Here is a 26,134-nt window from a genome sequence, read left to right on the forward strand (position 1 = left end):
TCCAACAGATCTCGGTTTATTCCCGGAGTGCGCAGTGAGCGGGGTGAGGAAGCGGAGCTGCCGGGCGGGCAGCAGTGGTTAGTTATTGCTGCAGGTACATCCTCCAGTGACGACAGGGGTCTGAGGAAGCCAGCTGCCTGCCTGCCTGCCTCTACAGGGCAAAGGATGGGCTGTTGCTCACCACCAAGCTAGAGCCACCCCGTTACCCCAGAAAAAGGTGAAGGGGAGTGGAGGAGCACAGAGAAGTGGAAATATGTTGGCACTGGAGCCCATTCACACTGGGCAAAGGAGCCCAAGGGAAGAGGAGAGTGCAACAGTGTGGGAGGGTAAAGGAGGGAAAAAACCCAACTGTGTGCAGGAGAACACCCCCCAAACCACCCCCCCCCTTCTCTCGTGGGTGCTGCCCCCCCCCAGCCCTGTTGTGTGGGCCATAAGCAGGGTCAGAGGATGCCCCAGGAGCCCCCAGGGCTGGGAGGGGAGGCCAAACCGCTGTGATGGTGGTGGCATTGCTGTGCCCAAGTGGAAGATGAGCTTCTGCTGCACTAGAGGGTGGCACATGTTCCCGTGGCAAGGGAGCCCCCAAACATTCAGTGCTTAAGTTTCAGGGCTTGACCCACTGATGGGGCAAAGGCAGGGGCATGGAGGTGGGAGTGATGTGTTGAAGGCCACGCAGAAAGAGCCAGTGGGCTCCATGCTTTGGTCGTGCTTAGTGGTGATGAGTGCAGTGCAAGGGCTTCAAGAAGAAGAGTATGGCCCTTCCTCCTCCCAGAAGGCCACTCTGGTTCCTCAGGAACACGCTGCCTCTGCCTGAGCAAGGCAGTAGCCGCTGATGCTCCCAGGCGTGTGCAGAGACAGGCAACATGTGCCAGCAGGGTTGGGACAGAACTAGAGCAAGCGGTATGAGTCTCCCCTCTCTTCCCTCTGCAGCTCCTGCCTCTCTCTGCTCTCTATCCGCCCCCCAGCCTGCTCCTTCACTCCTGCCAAGCTTGGTGCAGGGATGCACAGGTACCCCATGCTGCTTGCCCTCCTCCTGTTCTGGGGTGGGGAGAGAGGAGGGGGGAGTAGACAGAAGTCCAACCCAGAAGAGAAGAAGGACATCCCCTGCCTGCCTTGACCCCTGGTCCACCAGAGAGGGTGGCGTGAGACTTGCTGAGAGGCAGGGCTGGTGGCTCAGCATGGGATGGAGCGAGGGAGAGGAGTATCCTGTGTCCACAGATCCAAGGGGAGGCACTTGGAAGGGGCCTGGCTCGCTGGGGTGTCCCAGCCACAGCGGATCTGTTGTGGCTCCTAGCCGCACATTGTCAGCAACAGCCACTAGGAAAGAAAGGGAGAAGGGATGAGCAGGGGCTCATGCATTTTTGACGTGCCCTCGTGTCAACTCTGACAGCCTTCCAAGAAACACAGAATGACAAAATGTTTGGAATTGGAAGGGACCTCTGGAGATCATTTAGTCCAACCCACCTGCTAAAGCAGGTATGCCCAGAGCAGATTGCACAGGAATGTGTCCAGGCAGGTTTTGAATGTCTCCAGAGAAGGAGACTCCACAGCCTCTCTGGGCAGCCTGTTCCAGTCCTTTCACCCTTAAAGTAAAGGAGTTTCTCCTCATAGTCAGAGGGAACCTCCTGTGCTTCAGTCTGTCCCCATTGCCCCTCATTCTGTTGTTAGGCACCACTGAAAAGAGTTTGGTCCCATCCTCGACACCCACCCTAAGCACGGAGCCTTCAGCAATCACGTTTTCTCATCCTCTCATCCTGATCTTTCACGGGTTCTTTCCCTACCCAAAGGGCTGGAGGGCTTTCTGCCACCTACCCCAGGTGCCCCATTCACCCTGATGCCTTGTCACCTTGTCTCCCACCCCACCTCCCACTAGGCTGAGCTCTCACCTCAGTTAGGTTCATGACGGCAGTACCAGTGCCTTCACGGTCCATGCTGTGGAAGAATCCTGCAGGGGCACAAAAGCAAGGTGAGCAACACATCCCTCTGTTCCTGCCCTCCCTGCCCTAAAGCCACCACTCACTGAACATGGCCTCCAGCTTCACAAGGCAGCAGACAAAGTTGTCGAAGTCCACACCCATGTCAGTGTCTGCATAGCGGGCCACCACAACCTGGTGCAGCCTGTTGTTCAGCTTGAAACCTGCAAGGCAGAGAGCGCTCAGCACCCCAAGAAGGCAGAAGAGGCGGGTGTAGCTACGAAAGTCCACGCCCCCACCCGAAGGGACAGCTTGTTCTGCCTCAGCAGGGAGAGGGGATGCTCTCCCTGGAGCCATATGACTAGTTATCTCACTGATCCTTCTCAGGCCTCTGCTGTGCCAGGATGGGACCCTGCAGGTCAGAGGAGGACAGAGGCTGGGACCACCTTGCGTGTGTCACTAACTCTGAGGCTGCAGCACTTGGCATAGCTGGGATGGAGAGAGCCCACTGCAGACATGGGCCACATCTCACTACCATGACAGGTTGGCTCCAAGCAAGCAGCATAGGCTGGTTTCACTCTTCTCCAGCTACTTGGGACTGGGCTCAGACAGCAGAAGCACCCTCCCCAGCTCCCAGCCCAGCCCCATCCTTCTCCAGACCTACCGGCTGACTCCAGAGCCAAGCGCATCTCATAAGAGCTCATGGTGCCTGACTTATCCAGGTCATGCTGGCGGAAGATCATCTGCAAAAACATCACAGAGGAGGTGAAGGGCAGGCTCTCCTGTGGCTTCCAGCCTGGCTGTCCCCTCACCTTGCTGCAGTGCACCATGCCCCCTGCTCCTCCTTACCAGCCAGCTCCGGATCTTGTTCCACAGGATCTGGAACTCCACCAGCCCAAGGCGGGCACTGCCATCTTTCTGGGAAGCAGAGGGTCAAGGAGAAAGCAGCCAGCAAAGGGGGTGGCATAATAGAAAAGCCATCAGATCGCAGCCATCTGACATGAGAAAAGCCTGGCCACACTTGACCTACCCAATTTTCCCCCCAACCTCCTGTCTGCTTTGCAGCATCAGCAAGATCAGAGCCTGCAACCCAGCGGGGAAAAGTGCAACACTTAGCCTAGTTGCTGTGCGACCCCCTGGGAACAGCTGTGCTGCTCTCTAGGAAGCACATCACTGTGGTGTCCTCAGAGCAAAACTGGGCTGGCCTGCAGCAACAGGAGATGCTGCAGGGCCAGGATGAAGTAAGGCTTGGAGGTGCTCCTCTACCCTCACCTGACCCCTCAACTGCATGTCCTTGTGCAAGCAGGAACACGAGCCCTGGCACCTGTTGCTTCACACCTCTCATCCTCAACTGCTGGACAGGATGGTTTGGGGGGAAAGAAGCTCAACAGCCCTCATTCACTTCCAGAAGTGCCTTGAAATCTGGATGGCGTCATGTCACATCAGGCTGGGGAGCCTGGAGGAAAGGGAAGCACAGGGCACTTATTCTTGGAAGGGAAGCCTGAAGGCACTGGTGGGGCTGGGCTGTGCTTCTGGTGGCAGAGCCAGGGTGCAAAGCAAGCAGGGGAACTGACAGCCCTTTCCAAAGAACCTGCTGCTAAAGTCCAGGGGTGTAGGGCAGGTGGCCCTGAAGCAACAAGGATCCCTCCCTGCCTCCCTGCACCAGCATGCCTCAGCATGGTTGGAGAGCCAAGCCCCAGCTCCTGTGGAGAAGTCTTGCTGCTGGCAGGCTGAGCACCAGGGAAGCTGGTCCCTGCCCACAGCACCAAGAAGATACATCCATCAGGTTGACCATGTTGCGGCAGGAGTCCAGGCTGAACCCATCTGTCTTCAGATCTTTGTCTGAGGAGGAAGGAGAAGGTTGAGCACATGCATCAAAACCCAACCTGCTGAGCAGGCCTGGGCTGTGAGGAGCAAGGGGCAGGAAGGGTAGTGCTCACGTCTAGCGATGACTCTGTTCAGAATAGTCCGGAGCTCGAAGACACTGATTTCCATGTCCTGCAGCAGGAGAAGAGTTAGCAGCACCCCTTGCCTGCTCTCTACCCAACTAGTGGCCATCCCCCTGCTCCTGCTTAAACATCTCTGCCTTAGTCACAAAACATCAGGGTGCCATTGCATTTTCTGCATGCCCAGAAGAGTTTGGGCCACAGCTGGATGCCTCTTCCCCAGATCTGCTCCCATCACATCACCCCTGGGGGCAGCTGGGCTGAGTCGTGGCAGAGATGGACCTGTTGCAGGATTGGACTGAGCAAGCATGGGGTGGACTGGAGCTCTCCTGGCCACAGGTCCCATCCCCTCCCAGGCTAGGGCCCCCCAGAGCTCAGCACAGCTGTACCCACCTCCCCTGCCAGCTGCTGGAACATGTTCTTGAAGCCGTCCTCTATGTCATCCTCAGTTATTTCCTCCTGGGGTGATGTGGACCAGAAAGAAGAGGTTAGTGGTCAAATCTGGGCTCTGCCCTGCCTCCCAGGCTCAGCAAACCCATACTGGAAGGAAAGCTCTTCGTTCTTCTCACCTTTGTTACTTCCCACATACCTATCACCATGACCCTGCCAGCCCCTCTCCAGCCACAGTGACATCCCAAACCCAGGCAGCCACCTCCTGCCTGCAGCTTGCCCTTCCAAGCCCCACCACCAACCCAACCAAAGCAGCAGCTCCTACCTCATCTGCCAGATCTGCCGAGATCTCCTCGTCCAGCTCCCTGGGGGCAGAAAGGAGGAAACCAAAGTGATGAGCGGGGTTCCCAGCCAGCAAGCTCCCTGCGGTGGGGAAATGTTCCCCCGCTCACAGACACAGGGTGTCCCCTGGCCACGCAGGGACTCACGCTGTGTCCGACTGCTTCTCCGTGAAGACTCGCAAGATGAAGTCAGCCTCCTTGTGTGGCTCAAAGGTAGAAGGCACAACGATGTACTCGCCAGGGGGCAGCCGGATCTGGTTGCTCACCTCCCGCAGGTTGATGAAGGTCTCGGACCGTGCCCGTGACTGGTTTCGCAGGAAGAAGTCCTTCTTCAAGTGCACGTGCTGGCTGCCCTGGGCCTGGGGGAATGAACCCGCTTGTGGACCACCGCCCCGAAATGGGGGAGACCCACAGGGCATGATGGGACTAGAGCCAGCCCCATTGGACAGGACAACCCTGCCCATCCCAGCAGGAGCCATCCCTCCTGCAGGAAGATGCCCAGCACCCATTAGTGCCCTTGTCACTGTCACAAGGTGCACATGCATGCATGTGCCTTAACCCATTCCTGCCCACTCTTGTGCTCCCCTCCAAGAGGAAGTAGTCTCCGGTGTCTCAGCAATTACCTCCTCAGGAACCTGCAGGGAGGAGAGAAAAGGGGAAGAAAAAAAAAGAAAAATCAGAATCCCAGTACCTGCCCCCATCCTTTACAGCGTGGAGAGCATGGAACAGGGGACATTAACCCACACACCAAACAAAGCAGGTGGGAAAGGTTTCCTTGAGGACTGCGATGCCAGGTCCAGGCAGCACTGGCAAGGCTGAGCTGGTCCCAAGGAAGCAGAATTGGGGTGGGGGCGGGGGTTACCTCGTAGACAGCGAAGCCGATGGTGTGCATGTCGCCCCCCACTCGCCGCTCCCGCCGCCGGTCCTTCTGCATCAGAGCCACCAGGAAGCTGCAGGCCACCTCATCATCCCCAGGGTCATCATCCTCCTCCAGCAGCTTGATCTTAAACTGGGGGTTGATCCAGAATGTGGCTGGGAGAAAGAGGACACGTGGATGAGACACCCAGCTCAGTTGTGCCGCCAAGAGCAGAGATACAGGGGGAAGAGGTACCTGGGTGATTCCTGCAGCCCCCAGCAGTGCTCCCCCGGCGCCACGTGCCCTCAAACACCTGCGTGTGCCACCTGCTGAGCTCGTCCTTGGTGAGGGCGTCGGGGGTCAGGTTGCAGATCTCCAGCCTGGAGAACTCCCTCATGAAGTCCCGGAAAGACATCCTGTGGGAAGCAGGCAGGGGCTGGGGCCAGGGCACTGCTGGGGGGCAGGGAGGAGGGCACAAGTGCCTCTGGACCCAGACAACATTTTGGAAGAATTAAGTGACAGCAAGATCTTTTACCCTGAGTAGTTATAGCTCATTTAAAGCTGAGTTTGGGAAAGAAGGTATGTTTACCCTTCCTAGATGTTTATTGTGGATTTAGTTGGGCTCCCCTGAAGGGAGGAAAATTATTAACTAGATCAGATGAGAAAATGCCAGCAGGCTCTCCAGTGCTGGAAACCCAATTCATAAAGGCAGGTCATGTGTTTCAGGTGAAGCAGAACTGTGGGGTCCCAGCTCCTCTGCTCCTTGCCAGGCTGGCTGCTGAAGAAGAGCAGCACTTTGCTCTGGCACTCACCAGAACTCTCCATCCTCCATCTTCAGCTGCAGCTCTTCCCTCTCATCAGGGTCAATGTTGTTCCACTCGGAGGAGCTGCATTAGCAGAAGAGAGACAATTAGATGAGGACTACTAAAGGTGAATCAAGAACACTTCAGAGCAGGCCCTCGACTGTCCCCCTCACTGCACGCTGCAAATATACCCACAGCAGTGCTGTGCACTTGGCTGATGTGTGTGCAGTGCCTGCTGGCCTGCCCGTGGTGGGACTAACGTCCCATCTGTCGAACTCACCCATCGCTCCAGGCTCCAGTCCACTCCACCTGACCCCAGGGGTTCCTGATGCGGATGAGCTGTTCCTGCTGACCCCGGTAATTCACCTGTCGACCAGACACAGGAGGTTGAGCCCACGCCACTGGCCAGACTATTTTATTGCTATTAAAGTCTCACATAAAGACTCACATCTCTGAAGCCTGTGACAGAATAGGCATGGCCCTTCACCAGCTTCTTGAAGGTCACTGCTTCCATATCAAATGCACTTGTGATCTAAGGAGAACATGCAAAGCTCAAGTGAATATGATTAAATTCATGTAATGCTATCCCTACCCCTTCCCTCCACCATGTGGAGAAATCCCCTTGCTTTGTGGTGCTCCAGCCACATGAAGCAGCAGGTACCAGCACCCTCTGCTCAAAGGCTGCTGGCTTAGGACAATGTAAACAGATTTTCCCAGCCTGAAGACCCTGAAGATCCATCAGGGAACCACCCAAACTCCAGAAAGCAAGAAAAGGATTTCACAAGAAGCAACAGATGGAAAACCCCACTCCAGGTAACTCTCAGATGCTGATGTAAGACATGGCGGGAGTTATAGGCAGACTCTTGTTCAACAGCCCATGCTCGAAATGGACATTCCCACTCCACCCAAAGGAGCCTGTTCCCAGCAGCTGGGCTGCAGCCCCACACACTGTGCCCCCAGGCTGTCACGCTGCCTCTGGAAAGGGGGCTCTGGTAAGAGGGGAAAGAAGTAACCTCCCACTTGGTGTCCTAGAGAAGCGACTGTTGACACAATTTCAGGCTGTGAGACCATCGCTGCGGCAGAGCCCCTGGCTCATCCAGCACACCACTTACGTCAATGGAGCAGCCCAGCAGGGACCCCCTCTCCAGCGCCTTGCGGATGATGTGGGCCATGTTGCGTGGCGGCCGCTTGAGGTCATACATCTCTGCCACACCGCCGGTGAAGTCCTCGAAGCCCTCGGTGGTGCTGCCCCCCGAGAGTGCCTCATAGCAGCCGTTCAGCCTGTGCACCAGGAAGCAAGAGGGGCACGTGAGGTAACAAGGACGTAACACACTGCTGCTCCCCAGGCATGCAGCACAAGCAGGGCCAGAGAGAGAAATTACCACCTCTACTCTGCCTCACGCAGCGAGGTCCCCTGGCCCCCACCCACCCACGTGCCCACCATGGGGGTACCCACTTGGCATAGGCCTTCTCCAGCAGAGCACTCCAGAACTCAGTGCACTCTGCTGAGTGCACAAACAGGAGCTCCCCGTCCTTGGTGGGCAGCTGGTCATCCACCACCACGTCCACCCACTCACCAAACTGCCAGATCTAGGGGGTCAGGAGAGAGTGGGGTGAGCTTGGAGCATCACACAACTTGCTTATCCCTACCACTGAGGGATTACCTCAACCCACCACCCTTCCTCCCACCCCAGCCCACCAGCCATGGAGGGCCAGGAGCTCCTAGCCCACCTGGAAGTGGAAGATGCCAGCATAGTCCTCCTGGAAGCTCTGCCCATGGGGCACCACGCGGTGCAGGAGCTCCTCATTGAGCGTGAGGGAGCCGATGGCAGCCAGCAGCCAGCAGTCCCCTGGGGATGGAGAGGAGCCACTGTGAGCACCCACCACCTCCCTAGCTGGGGGGGTAGGCAGTGGCTTTGCAGGAGGCCGTGGCATGCCCTCCTTGCAAATGTCTGGGGCTTCCCAGCTCAAAAAGCACGTGAAAAAATCAGAGTGTCCAGCAGACAAACGGAGCTCAGGGAGCCAGGCTCGTTCAGCCTGCCCTGGACAGCAGCGTTAGTGCAAGGCAACTGGGAACAATCCTCCCTGACCTGGAGCCTGTATCCAGACCACCACATACAGTCAGCACCAACAGCCCCCTCCTGCAGCTGTTTATCTAGATTCTCCTGGAACTCATTTGTATGATTGCCTTCCACATCTCAGATAGTGAGCTCTGCAGTGGAATTACACTGCAATTTTCAAACTGCATTTGAAAAAGCATTTTATCAAGCTGGATGTTTAATGCTGCTGCCCTGGCTTCTCAAATTGTAAGCAACATCACTGCACTTTTCCTTCCAAGTGCTCTTAACCACAAATGCTGCTCCAGGCTAGCACTGCACTTTAAATTCTTCGCCTTCGTTTCACTTTCTCTTTTGACTTTGAAGCCTGTCACACCTTAGCCTGAGTCTGGATAACCTGTACTGGGCTGTGGTTTGACAAAATGGCATTTCAGACTTTTTAATGACTGACTGAACACTGCTGCAGTGCTCTGGGCTGTTACGTGCTCCAGTCAACACCTCAAATTTGTCCTAATTACTGGATGGATTAAATGTGGTCAGCCCTGAAACCAGCGTGCTATGTGTGCTCAGGTACATGATACTCCCAGTCAAATGCCCAACCTGACCCAGGACGACACTCTTGGTGGTACCCAGATCTGGTTCCAATGGCCATGAAATCCCAGTTGCCAGCCCTGCCAGCCTACCCAGCTCGTTAACACTGCTCTCCTTGTGTCAGTGCCTTTGCCTTGGGAGACACCCCTGGAGAAATTACAAACCACCCCTCGTACTCCATAGCTCAACTTTCATCCCCTTCTGCCATACCATGTTGCTTTGCAAGCGCTTTGTCCTGACCAGCACATCCCCACTTCAGCTTGTTACTGTTATCAAGCTACCCTCCCTCACCATTTACCAAAACAGGGAGCTCTTTGGAGCAGCTCCTGGTGGTGTTGTCAGCATGTCTTCAGACATGGGTCCACTCAACATTTCCCCTGATCTTAGCATGGTCAAGCTGTGCACACACCAACTCGTTTTTCTGAAGCCTTAACGAGAGCCACCAGGAGGCACAGGGTGACCCCTGCCTTCCAGTTTCCACCACACTAAATGGGAAGGGAGCCCAACAGAGATGTTTGTGCAGTGGCTGGCATGAAAATGCACTGCACGGGCCTGGGGAAAGGTGCTGTAAACCACTCCACTCTCAACTTCACACAATTACATCTTCTCCCACCACAGAAGCCCTGCCCAGCCACTGCTCTCCAGACCAGGGTCCGGGGACAGAGGTCCAGCACTCACCCAGAGCCCCCTGGCAGATGTCTGTCCTGGTTGCACCACCAACAATGAACTGAGGATCACCCACTAATTCCTGCAGGAGGAGAGAAGAATCAGATGCTGGTGCTGGATCTTGGCAGGGCCTGGGCTTCTGGGGGGCTGGCACCCACTGCAGCTCTGACTTGGGAGGGTGTATGGTCTCCAAGAGACACTCCCCACCTGCCCTCTGCCAGAGAAAATGGCTTGACTGCAAGCCCATCACAGTAAGGGGGGGCAAGATCTGCTGCAGCCATGGGAGGACATAGCTAGATCGGCTAATGGCATTCCCCTTGCACTCGTGGCAGCAGGGGATATACACCCTCAAAAGCCTCAGTCACCAAGGGTGACGCATCAGTGCCATGATACCCAGAAGCACTGACGTAGCCCACCCATTTTAAAACCCACCCTCTGCTGCCCCATGGAAGCAGAGCCTGCCAGGAATGATGCTTTTCTGAGCAGACACTCATGGGGCATTGCTCTAGGTCCTTGGGAAAGAAGGCTGTGAAGCACTCGAGGGAACTTGAGAACTGAGAGGAGCCAGGCTGCAGCTTGGCAAACCACATCACTGCAGGCACTGCAGGGCAGATGTTGCAGCCCAGCCCCAGGAGAAGCAAGCCCAGCACTTACCGACGGACGCTTCCACTCCACCCCCCGCGTCTTGCTGGAGTGAGGCCCCAGCTCCTTGAATCCAAGGGCAGAGGGGCCAGCTGGGAACTGGGGGTCCCTAAAGAGGGTGCCGCTCTCAAGGCACTCCTGTTTGAGGGCCTCATAGTCCTGGTTGAGGTACTTGATGGCGTTGTTGTGTTGGCCGAGCCCCTCGGCCCTCAGGCGGTCTCTCTGCAGACGGGCAGCCATCCCACCAAAGGGCATCATAGCCGGGCACCGGCAGCGCTACCTTCAGCTCCTCTCCCTGCAATGAAACAGGCACGGGTGGCATGAGGCAGGGCTCAGCACCCGTGCAATCCCCTGGGGACATCAGCCATTTCACAAGGTGCCAGGCTGGGCAGACAGATCCCAAATTCCCCACCACCCCCCACATCAGGGACCTTCTCTGCCAGCATTGCTCCAGGGCAGTGAGCAGAGCTGGCACACAGAGCATCCCTGGGCTGGGTTAATGTACCAGGAGTACCTCCCCAAATCCCATCCTTGGCAGCAGACCCATTCTGAGCCACGGCCTCCAACCCAGCCATCGCAGCCGTGCTGTCTTTAGGGGACGCGGAAGGGGCAGAGCGGCTTTGAGGGACGGCGGGGAGGAAGCAGCCCCTTGGCAGCCCAAACACAGCTCTCCAGTTGCTGCCGCACAGAAAGGTCGAGCCTGGAGGAATTTCAGCCGCTTTCCGCCCCCAACAGCCTCTCCTCCCGATGCAGTTTTCCGGGACCTTCCCTCATCCCGGCTCCTCCTCGCCTGTCGCAGCCAGGAGGGCGTCACAGCCACCCCGCAGCTTCTCGCAGCCCTGGGCGCCTCTCCCTCGAAAGCCGCCCCGGCTGCCTGAGCACTGAGTCAATAGGGCCGGGCCGGGAGGAGCCCAGTGCAGCGCAGAGACAGCGCTATCTATGGGGCCAGGGAAGGACGAGGGAAGGAAGAGGCGGGACGGCCCTTCCCAGCACACACAGCCAGGGTGACTCAAGCTCCGGGGAAGGGACACAGAGTGCAGCAGGGCACCCCAGCACCAGGAGACCGAGACAGGGCAGATCCTAGTCCCTCGCTCTGGCAAAAGGCTTGCCACAGGCTTTCTGCCTGGAGGCTTTAACCAGCAGCTCATGGCTGAGCGCTTCAAACTGACGTGACACAGCTGCCAGGCATGCCTGGCCCTGCAGCCCTGCCCCGCTGCCGTGGGGCAAGCCCCAGCTCCCCTCCCTGCACCCAGCTGCCCTCGGCCCTGCTCAGGCACCCGTGGCAGGAGCTGGCACTCGTGTCCACCGCAGCGCCCAAGCAGGAACGGGCCTCCGGGGGCCGTGTGGTCCAAGCCCCCATGCAAGCAGAGTCACCTGCAGAAGGGCTGTGGGCCAGGTGCCACCACCATGGGCCCACCAGCATTTGCAGGTTACCCCAGCCCACTCCCCAGCCTTCTCAGCTATTGCTTGGCAGGGTTGGTGCTGAATACTCCGGAGGTTTCTCCATGTGAAGCAGCAGAGCAGTCCTCGGGTAAATAACCCGGGAGCCAGCAACCCACTCAGAGCAGTGGGCTAAGGTGCCAGTGCTGGCTTGCTGCCTCACCATCCATTGCTCCACCTGCCCTGGGATGCTCTAAACCCACTATCCTTCTCTCAGCCTTTTCCATCATCTCCTCCCTCTGACACCTGCTCTGCAGCCAGCACGCTGGCAGCCTCTCCCAGCAGCGAGGCACTCGCTGCCTGCAGAGCTGGTGGGAAGGCTCCTTTGGTCAGAGCCGCTGCCCAGCGCCCAGGGCGGGTGTGGGAGGAAGAATTTCAAACACAGCCACCCGCACAGCCTCCAGCTCCCACCTCACCAGCCTCCCAGCACCCACACCACGGCCTGCCGAGGGCTGGGGAACTCCCCCTGCCCGGCTCCGTGCACCCTCTCCTGCCCAGCCTACCGGCACTGGACATGGCCGCGGACATGGAGAGCGGCGTGCAGACCAGACACGGGCACCATGAGAGTTATTCTTAGCTCTGTGGCTCAAAATACTCGGGGAAGGTTGGGCTCAGTGGCAGACGTAGGTCACGCAAGCGCAGAGAGAGAAAAAACATTTGAGACCCCAGGATGGGACAGGAACCACGTGGGGCTTTAGGCAATGGGGTCAGTTACTGACACCCCCCCCAGGCTGATGCTGATGGACACTGCAGGTGGAGACATGGGGAGGAAAGGGCGTGCAGAGACAAGACAAGCCCCCAGGGCACTTCTCCACACCAGGCAATATCCAACCGCAATATGATGCTTCCCAGTATCAGAAGCACTTCTGATCCCTTCTAGGTGAGAGCAGAAATACACGCTGGTCCCCACAGGGTCCCTGATAGCTCATGTAACTTAGCACACACTGAAAGACTCTTGGACAGCATCAATGCTGAAGTCCAGCCAAAAATCTCTGCAGACCTCTGATTCGTCAGCTGCTCTGGGAAATCGAAAGAAAGGGGGAGCTCCCTTCCTCAAAACCAGCTAGGCCGAGCCCAGACACCGCATCCTGCCGCATACTCAGCTCGGGGCAAGGAGCCGCAGCCGCCCATAGAGTCCTACAGTGTGTAGGCAACAATCAGCCCCTTCCCGGCCGTCCGGTGCCAAAGGTCCTAATTTCCTACAAGTTCCCCTTTATGTTCCCGCATCCCCTCGATGAGATGCGGCGTTGGCTTGGGGTCAGCATCGCATCTCGGGTTGCTGCGGTAGCCAGTTTACACGCCGCCCTGATTGCGATGCCTCCAGGTCTCTGCGGCTCTGTTACCTAATGCAAAAATCCCCGCGGATAAAAAGGGAGGGGACAGGCAAGCCCGGAGCAGCTCAGAGCCCGGGGAGAGCAGCCGGACGGGCCCCCGCCGTCGGGCGGGTGGGGCTCCCCCACCGCGGGGGCTCCGCTAAGGACTCCTGCCCGCCCAGCGGCGGGGGTCCCCCCGGTGCTAACCCCGACCTGGGGGTCGGAAAAGGGTGAGAACAGGGATGGGGGGGATGGACTTACGGAAGCTGCCGCCGCCACCGCCCTGCCCGCTGCAGCCCAGCCCAGCCCGGCTCGGCCCCGCGGAAGGTGGGGTTTGGGCGGGCAGGATGTACCAGCAAAGGCGGGAGGGCGGTGGGAGGGGGAATTAAAGGCGCAGCAACCGTTCACAACTACCGGGAGGGGATTGACTGGGCCTGCTGGTGCGGTCCTGGCTGCTGTCACCACTCCCCAGCTCCTGGGGATGGGAGGGGGGTACAGCCGGGCTGGGCGTGCTTCTCCACCTTTGCTGCAAACAAAGGGCTCAATGCACATGGAAACTGGGGCTGGAAGGAGAAGAGGAAGCAACTTTCACCTGGGAAAAGGTTTGGGAGTGACATGGCACTGACTGGTGCTGCTGGCGCTGGAGGTGACATGGCACTGGAGGTGCTGCTGGCCCCTCAGCTTAGCTAGGTGAAGCCCTGCACTGCACCTTGTCCAATGTTTTGTTGACTTGGTGGTCCCATGGGGTGTCACCCAACCACTGGGGTCCCTTCTCTGCCCCTTGTGTCTGGGGAGGCTATGCCAGCACCACCTCACTCCTGCAAGCCCTGTCTGCCATGGCCAGCACCCACCCCACCGGCTGCCCTTTGGTGCTGGGTGCCAGCAGAGCCCATCCCAAGCAGGTCCCACTCCCCTGGGGCTTCCCACAGCAGGGCTGCCGGTGCATGCCCTCCATGACTCACGGTGTGGCTATGCTGGGTGGTGCCATTGCCAACAGGCATGGCCACAGCAGGGCCTACCACTGCCTCATGCAACCCAGTGAGGTGCAATGTTGGTTATGTCTGGCCTAACGTGGCCCAGCATGGACAGGCACAGCTTAGCCTGGTGTGGCTTAGCCCAGCATAGACAACATGGCTCAGCACAGCGTGGTGTGGTTTGGCATGTCCAGCTCAGCTCAGTTTGGCATGGCATGGCCCAGCCTCACCTGCCCCAGGTCCAGGAAGAAGCCCTGCACTGCCATCCTTTTGGTGCCAGGGTTGAACTCAGTGATCCCAATGGGTGCCACCAAACGTGGGGGTCCTTCTCCAACGCTCATGCCTGGTTGCAGCTGGGGAGGCTGTGCCTGTACCACCTCACTGCAGCACCCAGCTGGCCCCTCAGGCTTCACAGAGTGCCTGCTTTCTAACCCACCCCACTTTGCTCCAGGAGGGCAAATCCTTGCTAAGCAGGGAGCAGGTTGCACGTGAAGGCAGGAGCTGTGTGCCCTTCCCAAGGGAAGGGCAACCAGGCCATTCAAATGCAGCTGTGGCATGGTCCTGCTGCCGCACCTACACAGGAGCACTCCGGCCTGGGCCAGGGCCCATTCCCACTTAGGAGAGCCTGGCACAGGGAGCTTGCTCTGCCCACCCTGGTACAGAAGAGGCTTTGGGGTGCCCTGCTCTGGAGTGCAGCAGCACCCATTCCATCTTATTCTCAGGCAGAACACAGCTGCATCACTGCCTGCAGGCTGAAAGTGTAGGGGGGGCCCTGGTTGAGTCCCCAGCCAGCTCTGCACCGAGCTACAGGCAGCAACGTGCTTTCAGAAAATCAGAAATCTGCAATGCCAGGGCTTATTCCTGCTTTGGGCTTGTGCCTGGACAGCTCTGCCAGCTTTTTCTCTGGCCGTGAACCCTGCCCGCTCAGATCCACCCAGGACAGTGCCATCCTTCTTGTGAGCCCATTCTCCTCCTGCTCAGGTTTTGCCTCTTTATCCCTCTGTGGCCTTTAAAGCCGCTTTCACAGCTGACTGTCCTGGGTTAGGAGAGAGCTGCTGTGTAATCCAGCATGCAGGCTGTCCTGTGTCCTGCCCCTTGTGCTTGGGAGCAGCTTCCATCAAGCACCTGCACCATTACCTGTGAAATTTCCTTTTTCTCTTCCCCTAAGCTTCCCTTTGGAGAGATGCCTGTAGAGACTTGGCAGTAAGCACCATTCTTCTTTTGGTCTTTGGTTCTCTTTGTGCCCAGCCATTGCCTCTCCCCAGACCTTTGGCTGCAGGCTGCCAGGGGAAGTAGAGCTTTTTGTCCCTTCAGTTACACCGTGCTGCTGGCACATGGAGCCACAGAACCTGAATGCAGCGAGGCGGGAACAGAGCTGGGGTCACTCATCCGTCTCTCAGAGGCCTGCTCCACACCTTGCCTCTCCGTTGTGCCATGCTCCAAGCAACGGCCACTGTACACAAATTAGTGAACACGCAGCAGCTGCTTGGGAACCACCCCAGCCCCAGGCAGCATGGAGAGCAGCAGGGAGCAGTCCTGAGGGCCAGCTGCTTGCTGCCTGCCCCTGTGCTTTGGAGATGGCTGAGCTACAAGCAGCTTTGCATGGCCAGAAGGCACTCCCAGCCAAGCGGAGCCCCAGGGCCCTGGCACCCCTCACCCTTTCCCAAAGGCTATAGCTGCCCACCCAAGCCAGGCAAGGAGACAGGCTCCTGGATGCAGATGGCAACATACATTGCTATTGGGACCATTAAGGTTGGGCTGACATCTGTCACCGAGGCCACTCCCCTCCCACACCATTCCCAAAGCATTCCAGCCCCACTTGCACGCGGCTCCTCATCCACCTGCTTTTATCAGCAAACCTTTGACGCCTCTGCAAGATGGATGGAGAGCCTGCTTGGGCTGGGAGAGCCCACGAGCAGCAGCTGGGCTCCTGGCAGCCAGGCAGGGCTTGTGCTTGCACAGAGGGAGTGCACAAACCCCCCACTCCTCCTTTTGCACCACGCATGCTCCTGCATCCCTGCCGCAGCTGGGGTCCTCTCCTCCCAGGTCCCAGCCCCCAACCCGCTCCACAAAGAAAAGACTGCAGGAACAACAGCTCATTTTTTTCCCTTTTTTTCTTTTGTACACAAATATATACAGGGTATAATACACATCTCTACACAGACAGTGCCACTCGGAACACACCGCTCTCCACAGGCAAAGCCCCCCCAGCCACAGAGGCAGCCCCAGGCCACAGCTGTACCTACAGCGACTGGAGCATCCCAGCCTGCCTGCTGGACCGGAGGCAAAGGTGGTAGGTAGGTGGAAGAGAAGCAGGATCAACAACCTCCCCGCCCCAGGCTGGGAGCAGACCAGGAGCTCCCAGCTCACATGCTCATTTCATCTCCAGCCCATCCCTGGAGGGGATGGGTGACACTCACCATGCCCGTCTGCACCCGCATGTGCTCCAGCCCCAGCAGAGCCCTGGGAGGTGGGGTGGCCTGCCCTTCCCATGCATCAAAGACCCACATCTCTTCCATTCCATCCCCCCTTTCCTCCAGGCCTGGGATTCCTATAGAGAGGTGTACAGGAAAGTCAGCTATATCCTCCCCAGAGCAGCCCCCGCTTGGCTCTGTGGGTCCAGCTCCCCTCTTCTACTGGGAGGTGAGGGGGAGAAAAGCCATGGGATGTGACCCCCCTTCCCCACAGCAGAGCTGGGCAGGGCTGACGCTTTGCTTGTTCAGGTCTATTAAGGTGCTTGGAGCTCCAGGGCCAGCACAGGTGATTGAACAGGGAAATGACTGTTCCCTTCCACCCGGCCCCAGCAGACCCTGGAGGGCACTGAGCTTGGCCCCAGTGAGCCAGAGCATTGCCTGCAGATGACAGGCAAAGGGATGGGTGGTAGTGTCTGCAATGAGCACCAAACAGGATGGTGGCAGGGGGTTGAGGGAAATAAATATAGCTCAATAGCAGGGAGATTTATCATTTTCCTTTATATTTTACACAAGGAGAAGGGGGAAACAATTGAGGGAAACTGATCCTGACCAGAAACCTCCTCACAAAGAGCCTTTTAAACAGGGTCAGACCTCCTTGCAGGTGCTAGGGGCTCCAGTCCACCTCTCCCATCCATCCTGTCCCCTGCCTGCCTCTGAGACACAGCCATCACCAGGCAGGGGGCAAGGGCAGAGGTAGGGGAGGAACAGCCCCCCTCTCTCAGGCTGGGCAATGCCAGGGGAGCCTCCACCCAGACAGGGCAGGTGATGAAAGCCAGCACAGCCCCACAGGCTTTTGTGCTTCTGAAGGTGGTGGTCTTGCTTGCAGAGGGCTCCCAGGGGCTGCTCTTCCAGGGCTCCCTCCCTCTCCAACCACCTCAGCTTGGGGAAGATCCCACAGCAGCTCAGGGAAGGTAGCCCATGGAGTCCTGTCACAACCAGGCAGTGATGCCCCCACAGGGTGCCCAGGGCTTGCAGTCCAGGACCCTTTCTCCCCTCTTCTTAGCACCCAGGAGACCGCCAGCACAGCCCCCCCATTCCCAGGCCTGACTCTGCCGTGCAGACACGGGGCAGCAAAGGGGGCCACTGTACCACACAGGGGTCACGTTGATTTGTTTGAAAAGGGAGAAATATGTGCAAATAAATGCCGCTTAAAATGATGCTGCAATCCCCCACCTCTGCCCCTGAGGGAGGAGGGGACAGGACCTGGGGCAGAGGCTGCCTGCGCCTCCTCCTGCACACCAGAAATGCCCTTAGCGACCCTCACCCTGCGAGGGGCGGCCCAGTTCACACCAACCCTTCCCCAGGCTGATGTCACCCCGACCGCAGGACCAGGCTGTCACCTGGGGGAGGTCTCTGTCACCAACCCCTGTGCCTGGGCCTGCTCCTGGCATGTCCCACCAATGGGATGCTGCAAGGGGCTGAGAAAGGACACACAGGGGCATGGGGAGAAGGTGCAACAAAAGCCACCCCCCTACCTAGGGGGCACTTCCAATACATCAACTAAAGCTTTTTGTTTGTCACCTTCTTGCAAATCTAATAAATTATTAGTGTTTCTTGCCAGGAGGATGGGGAAGAGAAGGGGCCCTCAAAGATTCCGCTTGTGCCCCTCCCCACAAAGCACCCAGCCTTCTCCCTCCCTGCGGGTCCAGAGCAGCACTGCAGGGATCACAGTCCCCCTCCGCCCGAGCCCCTGGGGCTTTGGGGTCCAGGGACACCTTGAAGAAGGTAGCTAGTAATGAGCATGCCCGCTGAGCTGCTGCGCTGGTACAGGGCTGGAGGGGCAGGGGAACAGAGAGCTTGCTGAAGGCAGCAGCCATGGGGCATGGGTGGGCAAGGACAGCGGCCAGCACCCTCAGTGCCTCTTCCCAAATTCTCCATGCGCACAGCCTGCCCCACTCCTGGGCCTCTTTCCCTTCCCTCCCTCCCTCCGAGGTCCCTACTGGTGGATCTCGTTCTCTATCAGGCTGTCCTCACACGATTGGAAATCCGTGTCGTTCATGCCATCCGCGTTGATGAGCTCCTCATCCTGCGACCCCTGCTCCTCCGACTCTGTTGCTTCGCCCTCCGGCGAGGAGTCCTGCAGCACCTGGGCGATGTACTTCTGCCGGGGTGGGCGAGGGGAGAGCAGAAACACACGTGAGCCTGGGGGGCTTCTTGTGGCAGCAGAGCACAACCCGCAAAGCACCGTGAGAAAGGCTGAGCATGGGGATACGCTGGGAGGGCAAGGGAGTGTCCAGACTCCATGGGATGTACCGAGAGAGAGGGTAAAAGCAAGGCTGGCCTGGCCCTGCAACAGTGCACGTGCCAAATCCCAGCATCCTGGGACAGGCAGCACCTCCAGGAAGCCAGGGCAGGGACACCACAAGGCTTTTCAGCTCTTTGGAGCCCATGTGGACTGGGATGCTGTACTTGCCTCCTATAGGGAATCTCCTTCTGGAGAGATGTCACCACCCTTAGGGACGTGGAGACGAGGAAGGAGCCTGGATTCCACGTGCACACCCCAGCCCTGCTCTCCTGAAGAAGCAGGAGGCTCTGCTTTACCCCAAATCTCCATGCACCCCCTGAACAGCTCTGCACATACTCAAACTAGAAAAATCTCATGGTGGAAGGATGCAGCTGGAATGAACCAGTGAACCAAGGAGAAGTTCAGATAACTAACTCTGGGATCTCAGAGTTGGGCAGGGGAGGGGGGAGCCCTCAGAGCACTTTCATGGCCTTCAAGGCAAGGCCCACAGAGATCCCTGTGTGTTGGCAATAGGACCAGCCGGGTGGGTGACAACTGCTTCTGACAGGCAAGCGTGCAAAGATGCAGAATGAGAAGGAAGACTGACCCGGGTGGTTTCACTGTCCCAGCCGAGAGCAGGGCAGAGAGTAAATGCGCAATGTCTGAGGAGCAGCAGGAAAGGGTTGTGCATCTGTGTGTGTGGGGGTTACACCTCATCATCCAGCTCAGGTGAGGGGCACCCCTCAGAGGGGTGAGGAGAGAGATACTCAGACAGGGACTTCCCTCGCCCTTCCCAAACCTGGGTATGGAGCACACCAGGGCATGGAGTTTGGGACAGGGACTCACAGCTGATTTGGGAGCTGGCAGACTGGTGGCAGGTCTTCCGTTCTGCCTGTTTTCTATAGTGTCCACCTCCGTGTGGTCAATCTGGAAAGGAAAAGAGAAACTGAGAGGCTGCTGGGCGGAACACATTTGCTGTCCCACCACAGAAGCAGTATCCAGGCAGCTTGGACAGCCTTGGGACTGTCTTTTCCCTGAAGCCAGGGTTAAGAAGCTCTGCCAGGGAGCAGGCTGGGACCTCCCCCAGAGCCCCTGCTGTTTTGTGTCTGAGCTGTGCAGCCAAGGAGAAGGGTCCCATACCCACAACCCATCACTCCCCCTCACCTTGTAGTTGTGAGCGCTGAGGTATTTGAAGTGCCCGAAGCAGACGTGACACAGGCAGATCACAATGGTGATCACAAGGACCACAAAGGTGAACATGGAAGTGGGGGCCAGGAACCCTGGGGCAAAGGAAAACCAAGGTGGTGGTGTGTCAGAGGGACCCTGACTGTGCTGCCAGGACCACAGCCTGGCCAGGGAAGCGACTCTGCAGGAGACCAGGGACTGGCAGCCCAGCCCAGAGCTCACCTGTGCGCATGGTGGAGAAGAAGAGAAGCCAGAAGAGGCAGAGGATGGGGGCCGCCACCACCTGGTTCACAGCCCCTGAATGGATCTTCTTGTCCAGCTTGGCAGGCAGGTAAGCATAATACAGGTTGTATCGGTCCACCAGGTGCTTAAGCAGCATGTACATGAGCCCTGGCAGAAAGGGAGGGATGCCAGCAGAGTGGGGAATCGTCCTCTTTCCCAGTGCCTCTGACTGACAGGGAGTGTCTCCCCCAAACCACACTTCTTGCCTCCTTGCCTTGAGCTCTCCCCAGTCTCTGACACAGGGAGGTGGAGGGGTATCACTTACCAAAAGGGACGATGATGGGGCAGGTGATGCTGTATGTCATGACCACAGTGAAGACACACATCATCCAGGCGTAAGCAGCCCCAAACTGGAACTCGTAGGCCTGGTGCTGCAAGAAGGAACAGGGACCCGTCAACATGGCCCTGAGAGCTGAGCGGGGGTGAGCAGCACACCCCGCCATACACACGGCATTAGGACCTCACCACAGCACTCTCATTGCCCACGGAGGCCACAACCCAGCCCTCAGCCCCGCTACGTACGCGTTTGACGTTCCTCCGCTCAGCAGCCGAGCGGGCCAGGCAGAGGCGAATCATGTACATGAGCAAGCCGGGGATGCGCAGCAGGTCCATGGCGTTCCCGATGAAGGCAGAGGCGATGACGTAGTTGACGAAGAAGGCCCCGTTGTCTGGCAGGAACACGCACCTGGGGAGGAATGGGGAGAGCAGACTGCAGGGGCTGCTCCCTCCTCGCAGGGCAGCAGCTGGGAGACCCCAGAACCTTTGGATGCCAACAAGAACCTCCCCCTGTCGCAAAGAAGGGCCTTCTGCCCAACTCCACTTACTCAAATCGCACGGCAGCTTCGGCAAGGAATTTTTTGTCAAATAACCAGCGGAAAAACACATCCAAGCTGTGACGGAGGAGGCAAGAAGAAAAGAAGAACAGTCAGAAGCAGCGATACACAGACATGCACATGCAACTATGTGGAAGCTGCTCTAGGAAGACCCACAGCTCTGACCAGAGGCTGCTTTGTTCCCTCTTGGGATGTGTCACCAGCAATTATGTAAATCAGACACTGGGAAAACGAGTGCAGCACCCAAAAAGGGATGGAAAGCTTCCCACTCTCATGTGTGTACTTATCCCTTTTCCCTTTACTATAGGTGAAGTATTTTCCTCTTCTCTCTGTTTGGGCACAACGTCCATGCAAGGAACAGGTGACTGACTCTGCTGAAGAAACAGCTCAGGTACATGGTACCCTCCGACACAGACTAAAATGAAAAACAAAAGAACAAACAACCCCAAAAAACCCCAAAACAAAAAAAAACAACCAACCCCAAACCCTTAGGAGAAACTCACATTTTCCTCAATTCTGATTTTTTTATATGAAATCATCCAATCCTCTGGCACCTCAGGTACTGGTGGACAGAGGTCCAGGGGCAACAGCAGGGGGACCGAGTCCAAGGAAATGTGGTGTGTTTAATGGTATCTGGTCAAAAAGCAAACCTTCCAAGAGCATTCCCCCGCCTGGGCTGTATGTTATATGCAACCAGGCATTTTTAATCTGGCTGGGAAATGTTGCTGTAGTCACCCCCACTTAGATGGACGACTATTCTTCTGCCTCTATCAGAGGGTTTGTCTATGCTCAGGAGCTGCCTGACTTCACCACTGAGGGGTTGTATCCCAAACCCTGAATTTAGGGGGGTATAGATCCTTCACCCTACAATGTGTAAGAAACTCCCTACCACAGTGAGAACCCCCTATCCCAGCCCTTGTTTTTCTTTTCTCACACTGCTTCCCTACTCAGCCAGTGTTCAGTGCTGGAAGCCCATGCTGATGGCTGGCACCTCTTGTTTGCCACCAGGCATTTCTATAACCCCTGCAGGAAGATTTGGGGCTCACATCCAAATAGCTGCATTGCTGCAGTTTACACATAACTAGCCCAGCCAGCCAAGCAGTACAACTGACTCAGTTCTGGCTCAAACAGGGAATTCACAAGTTTTATGCAAAATTCAGACTGCATACCGAACACAGAGGCGGAAAGTGCCTCCTTCACCAGCAGACCTCGATCAGACTTTTCATATGTGTCCATCAGCTGTGCCAATTTTTGCTGCATTATACATAACACCATGGCACATGTCAATGTGTCTGCAGATTGATTCTATAAGCTCCTATAGACCCAGACAGGCATGGTCTGGCCTGCCCCCTCAACCAGAACTAAATGCCACGTTCCCAAAGGGATGGTGGCCAGGGCACTTGTGCAGTGGGGAAAGGATGTAATGTAGGAGAACAACCAGGGTGCACCTCAACCCTCCCCATTTTCCAGGCCTCTGCACTTGCTTTCCCCTTACACTGCCCCTACCTGCTCAGGCCCAGCGATGGCAGCAGCAGGACCATGAAGATGAGAAAGGTGTAACACTTGTGCATGGTTGTCCTGTTCTCTCCAGACCTGTGGGCAGAGATAATGCTGTTAACCTTTCACTCTCGCCCCGCCAGCCCCAGGAACAGTGTGCCCCATTGCCTTCTCAGAGAGCACTTCCCAGTATCTAACTGGAATCCCACCCTGTCCACTATTGGTACATGAATGTGTCCTTTCCCTTTGGTGTGCCTGAGGTCTAGCAAGTCCCAGATCCTCTCCCCTTGTCTCAGAGGCCCTCCCACCCCTCACATCTTTAGCGGAGACCCTGCAGTTGCCTCTCTTGACCTGCAATTCTCAGAGCTGGTGACATCCTCCCCACCAGTCTTTGCAACATAGAGCAGAAAACAAACCTTACATCGTTTGTTCTCTGGGGAATGTGCCTCACAAGCAGCACGTTTCTAGTGCTATGGACTTTAAATGCCTTCCCTATGGCCAGAAGCCACAGCAACAAAGGTGATTTTCCCCTGGAAACGCCATGACTTCCATGGGTACAGGCACACCACCCTGTCTGCTCACCCGAGGCAAGGCTTCCCTCACTACTAGCACTTCTCACAGTGACCAGCTCCAGCTCCTCCCAGCTTTCTTCTTCTTGCAGACCTACATCAAGCTCTGCTCAGACAACCACACTGCAAAACAACAGCTAAGGACTGGCAAAACAGCTGTCCACAGCAGACCCCAGGTGTCCAAGAGGTGCAACATAACATCATGCTTGGAGTGGGAGACAGAAGTTCAAGCAGAAGGATCCAGCTAGGAGCTGGAGAAGTGTCTAGTGGCCAGACAGCATGCTGGCGTGACTAAGAACAGGCGCTGGCTGTCCTTACCTGGTCCAGTGCGCTTCGAAGAAGGCAGAGTAATATACGATGGTGGGCAGCAGAGCAGAGAAGCACCACAGCAGCAGGGTGGGGAAGAACTGGGTGATGATGGGGTTCTGTAACGAGGCAGAGAGTGTGTTACAGGGTGCGGCAGCTCTTGCACCAGCCACAGGTTCAGCTGCCTTTTCTGACACCAGGTCCCCAGCACCATGGCTGCCACTGCACCCTGGCCAGGCTCAGCACCTCCTCATGGTCAGGCTGACAGGACCTGGGAAACGCTGACAGTCTCTTTCCCTACCCCCTCCTTTGCAGGGACTGTTGTGCCTTGGGGTGGTTCCCGTGCTACCTATCCTGCACCCGTCTCCCAAGGCCTTACATTGAGGTACTCCACAGGCTTGGTGACATTGAACTTGTCCATAGTGGTGATGATGATAGCAGGGGTGGTGAGGAAGAAGAGGAGGATGAAGAGGACCACATTGATCACGAGGCAGCGGATCCACCAGATGAAGCCCCGGATAGAGAGGTGCTCCCTAGGAAAGGGGAAGGCAGGCATCAGGAGGGCTGCGTGGGGGAGAAGGGCAGGTCCGGGGTCTCACATACACACCATGGCCCAGCCTGCACAAACAGCACTTGGGGTACCAGCTCAAGGCTCTGCCCCTCCAAGTCAGATCAGACCTCTGGCTCAGCCAGGCTGGGCTTCAGCAGAAGCAACTCAGTTACCAGAGGAGCAGATGGGAAGGAAGACGGGGAGGGTGCACCCCTTTCCCATCAGCAGGGCCTGCTGAGCCCCACAGAGCTGCTCACCAGTAGATGTTCTGTGGGTCAGGGGCGTAGCTGACGGTCCAGTTGGAGACGTGAAGGGACTCGCTGCAGGAGGAGGCCCTGGGCTCCCCACGGCATGCACAGCCCTGGCACTTACAAGCATTGAAATCTTTGAGGATTCTGGAGAAGAGAAAGAAGGAGACACTGACACAGAGGGCTGGCAGGGACAAGGTGAGTGGGATGCTTTAGTGCTGGCATTCCTCTTATTTAAGGCAAGAGCTGGGACAGGTCACCCTCCTGGGGAGGACAGGATCCTTTTCACTCACATGGCTGTGATGGTTTCATTGTGGAAGGTGACAAAGGCCATCCCCAGAGGCTTTTCATTCACCTTCTCCTTCTCCCGCTTGTAGTCATCTTTGAGTTTCTCCTCCAGCTTGGTATAGTACTCAATGGCCTCCACCTGGGCAGGGGGACAGTGGTCAGAGCAGAGACCTGGGGACTCAAGCACCCATATGCCCTGCCACCCAACACCTTCAGCTCTTTCCCCACCTCCTCACAGCCCCTGATGACACAGCAGCACAGGTGGCCACAGGGCTTGGGGTTAATCATGGATGGGGTGTTCTCCTTGGTCTGCAGGTTGGTGAAGTAGATTCGCCCACGCTCAGCTTTCTTCCTGAAAGGGGAGAGTGGACGAGGTGGAAGGGAAGAAAGTAAGAAAGAGGGTGGCTCAGAAATGCTCCTGTGGCACCAGACTCGAGGGGGGGACCATGGCATCAGCTCCTCCTGTCTTCTCTCTGCCAAACCAGGGCTTACCTCTCTGCATCGAGGAACATCAGCCGGGCCACATCATAGCAGGGACGGGCCTCCAGAACAGTGCAGTTGGCATAGGCCTCCCTGAGGACGGGAACCATCAGCTCATTACACCCAGCACCAAAGGCTGTACCCTCAAGCAAACCCATGCACCCAGGACTTCTTTCCTGCCCTGGGCTAAGTGTCATGATGCACAGCAAGAGCTTGCTGGGGGTAGCAGGGGAGCCTGCAGGCTCTGTCCCCTATAGTGGAAACCACATATGGGGCAAAGGCCATATCCTCTGGGCTCTGGCATGAGGAGCCTCTTTGGACTTTTGCCTTGTGGTAGCATGGCACCCCTCTGACCCCACACCCCCTCTCTGCCTTCATGGATCACAGGACTTGGGGTCAGAAATAGGCAGAAGGGTTCACAAAGGGTACAAAGCATTTCTCCTCTCCCCATGGTGCCTCTGAACATGGCCCTGACAGTGTGTTCATTGAAGTCCTGATGGAAGAGGAATTTAATGTTTTTGTTAAAAAGAAAAATCTACTTCTCTACAAGCACTGCGATCAGGGCAAACGCAGCAGCACAACATCCCATAGTCACTGCTTGAGCGCCTCCTGCCTGCATCTCATGTCTGAGCTTGACTACATCTCAAGACATGCCCTGTCCACTACTTAACATGCTGACCCCCTATGGCTCTGCAAGAGGTAGATGAGCAACATTCCAAGGCACAAAACCAAGGACACCACACTCTCAGATAAAAAATAACAGCAAGATGCCCAAAGTAAACACATTCAGGGATTTTAACTAGCTTTCTGCTCTCAATGTATTATTGCCATTCCAGGTAACACTAGCACTACCCCAATTAAAGTCTGCCCTGTAACAGGGATGTTTTTAATTAGGGACACAGTGAGGCTCACTCAAAATGCTTCTTGATCTTCTCTGGCTCAGCATATTTTGAGATCCCATTGATGAAGAGAGTTCGCTTAACCTGGAAGGAAAGAAATAAAAAAAGGAGATGGCAGGTGAAAGACCAGACTGCAGCAACACTGCCCCCAACGCCTGTGTCAGTGGTGGGAAAGGGCAGCCCCATGACTTCTAGCACCCAGGGCTGCCCTTCTCCTCTGCTTCCACTAGCTGCCGGCATCCTGGTGCACTGCAGATTGACAGGCTAGGGGCTTACACTCCAGTGTCTCAACAGAAACAGGAGGTACCCTTAAGAAATGAAGAAAGCAAAAGCAGCTGGAGCAACCCCTGAGGAAGGTATGGGGTCCCCC

General features: G+C 56.9%; 2 protein-coding genes across 8 annotated transcripts in view; both read right to left on the reverse strand.

The window, feature by feature from the left end:
* On the reverse strand, nucleotides 1–13,295 carry CAPN11 (calpain 11). Of its 2 annotated transcripts, none has more exons than XM_082049244.1 (22): nucleotides 13,217–13,295; nucleotides 10,215–10,497; nucleotides 9,573–9,642; nucleotides 7,978–8,096; nucleotides 7,703–7,836; nucleotides 7,359–7,527; nucleotides 6,695–6,778; nucleotides 6,527–6,612; nucleotides 6,256–6,330; nucleotides 5,699–5,859; nucleotides 5,450–5,619; nucleotides 5,211–5,222; nucleotides 4,735–4,946; nucleotides 4,572–4,611; nucleotides 4,250–4,315; nucleotides 3,851–3,908; nucleotides 3,688–3,752; nucleotides 2,760–2,828; nucleotides 2,575–2,653; nucleotides 2,018–2,134; nucleotides 1,884–1,942; nucleotides 1–1,314 (listed from the first exon to the last, which is right to left on the reverse strand). In XM_082049244.1, the coding sequence occupies exons 2-22, from the start codon at nucleotides 10,458–10,460 to the stop codon at nucleotides 1,288–1,290; spliced, it is 2,118 nt and encodes a 705-aa protein (XP_081905370.1). In that variant the 5' UTR covers nucleotides 10,461–10,497; nucleotides 13,217–13,295; the 3' UTR covers nucleotides 1–1,287. The 2 variants fall into 2 exon arrangements, with proteins under 2 accessions (XP_081905370.1, XP_081905371.1); XM_082049245.1 differs by lacking the exon at nucleotides 13,217–13,295 and adding an exon at nucleotides 12,146–12,273.
* A 2,743-nt stretch (nucleotides 13,296–16,038) lies between these two features.
* The window catches only part of TMEM63B (transmembrane protein 63B), a 47,511-nt gene continuing 37,415 nt past the window's right edge, over nucleotides 16,039–26,134 (reverse strand). For 3 of the 6 annotated variants that reach the window (XM_082048316.1, XM_082048313.1, XM_082048314.1), the window contains 17 exons: nucleotides 25,778–25,848; nucleotides 24,878–24,958; nucleotides 24,614–24,737; nucleotides 24,391–24,524; nucleotides 24,107–24,244; nucleotides 23,679–23,832; nucleotides 23,312–23,418; nucleotides 22,434–22,520; nucleotides 20,919–20,984; nucleotides 20,617–20,779; nucleotides 20,360–20,465; nucleotides 20,035–20,202; nucleotides 19,792–19,907; nucleotides 19,474–19,554; nucleotides 19,235–19,318; nucleotides 18,380–18,504; nucleotides 16,039–16,480 (listed from right to left, as the gene is read on the reverse strand). In XM_082048316.1, coding sequence (XP_081904442.1) covers nucleotides 16,426–16,480; nucleotides 18,380–18,504; nucleotides 19,235–19,318; nucleotides 19,474–19,554; nucleotides 19,792–19,907; nucleotides 20,035–20,202; nucleotides 20,360–20,465; nucleotides 20,617–20,779; nucleotides 20,919–20,984; nucleotides 22,434–22,520; nucleotides 23,312–23,418; nucleotides 23,679–23,832; nucleotides 24,107–24,244; nucleotides 24,391–24,524; nucleotides 24,614–24,737; nucleotides 24,878–24,958; nucleotides 25,778–25,848 — 1,860 coding nt within the window. In that variant the 3' untranslated portion in view covers nucleotides 16,039–16,425. Of the gene's footprint in view, nucleotides 18,505–19,234; nucleotides 19,319–19,473; nucleotides 19,555–19,791; nucleotides 19,908–20,034; nucleotides 20,203–20,359; nucleotides 20,466–20,616; nucleotides 20,780–20,918; nucleotides 20,985–22,433; nucleotides 22,521–23,311; nucleotides 23,419–23,678; nucleotides 23,833–24,106; nucleotides 24,245–24,390; nucleotides 24,525–24,613; nucleotides 24,738–24,877; nucleotides 24,959–25,777; nucleotides 25,849–26,134 lie in introns of all 6 variants that reach the window. The other 3 variants (XM_082048317.1, XM_082048315.1, XM_082048318.1) reach the window with 3 other exon arrangements.

Source organism: Streptopelia decaocto (assembly GCF_964273445.1).
Source record: "Streptopelia decaocto genome assembly, chromosome: 3".
Lineage (NCBI taxonomy): Eukaryota > Metazoa > Chordata > Aves > Columbiformes > Columbidae > Streptopelia > Streptopelia decaocto.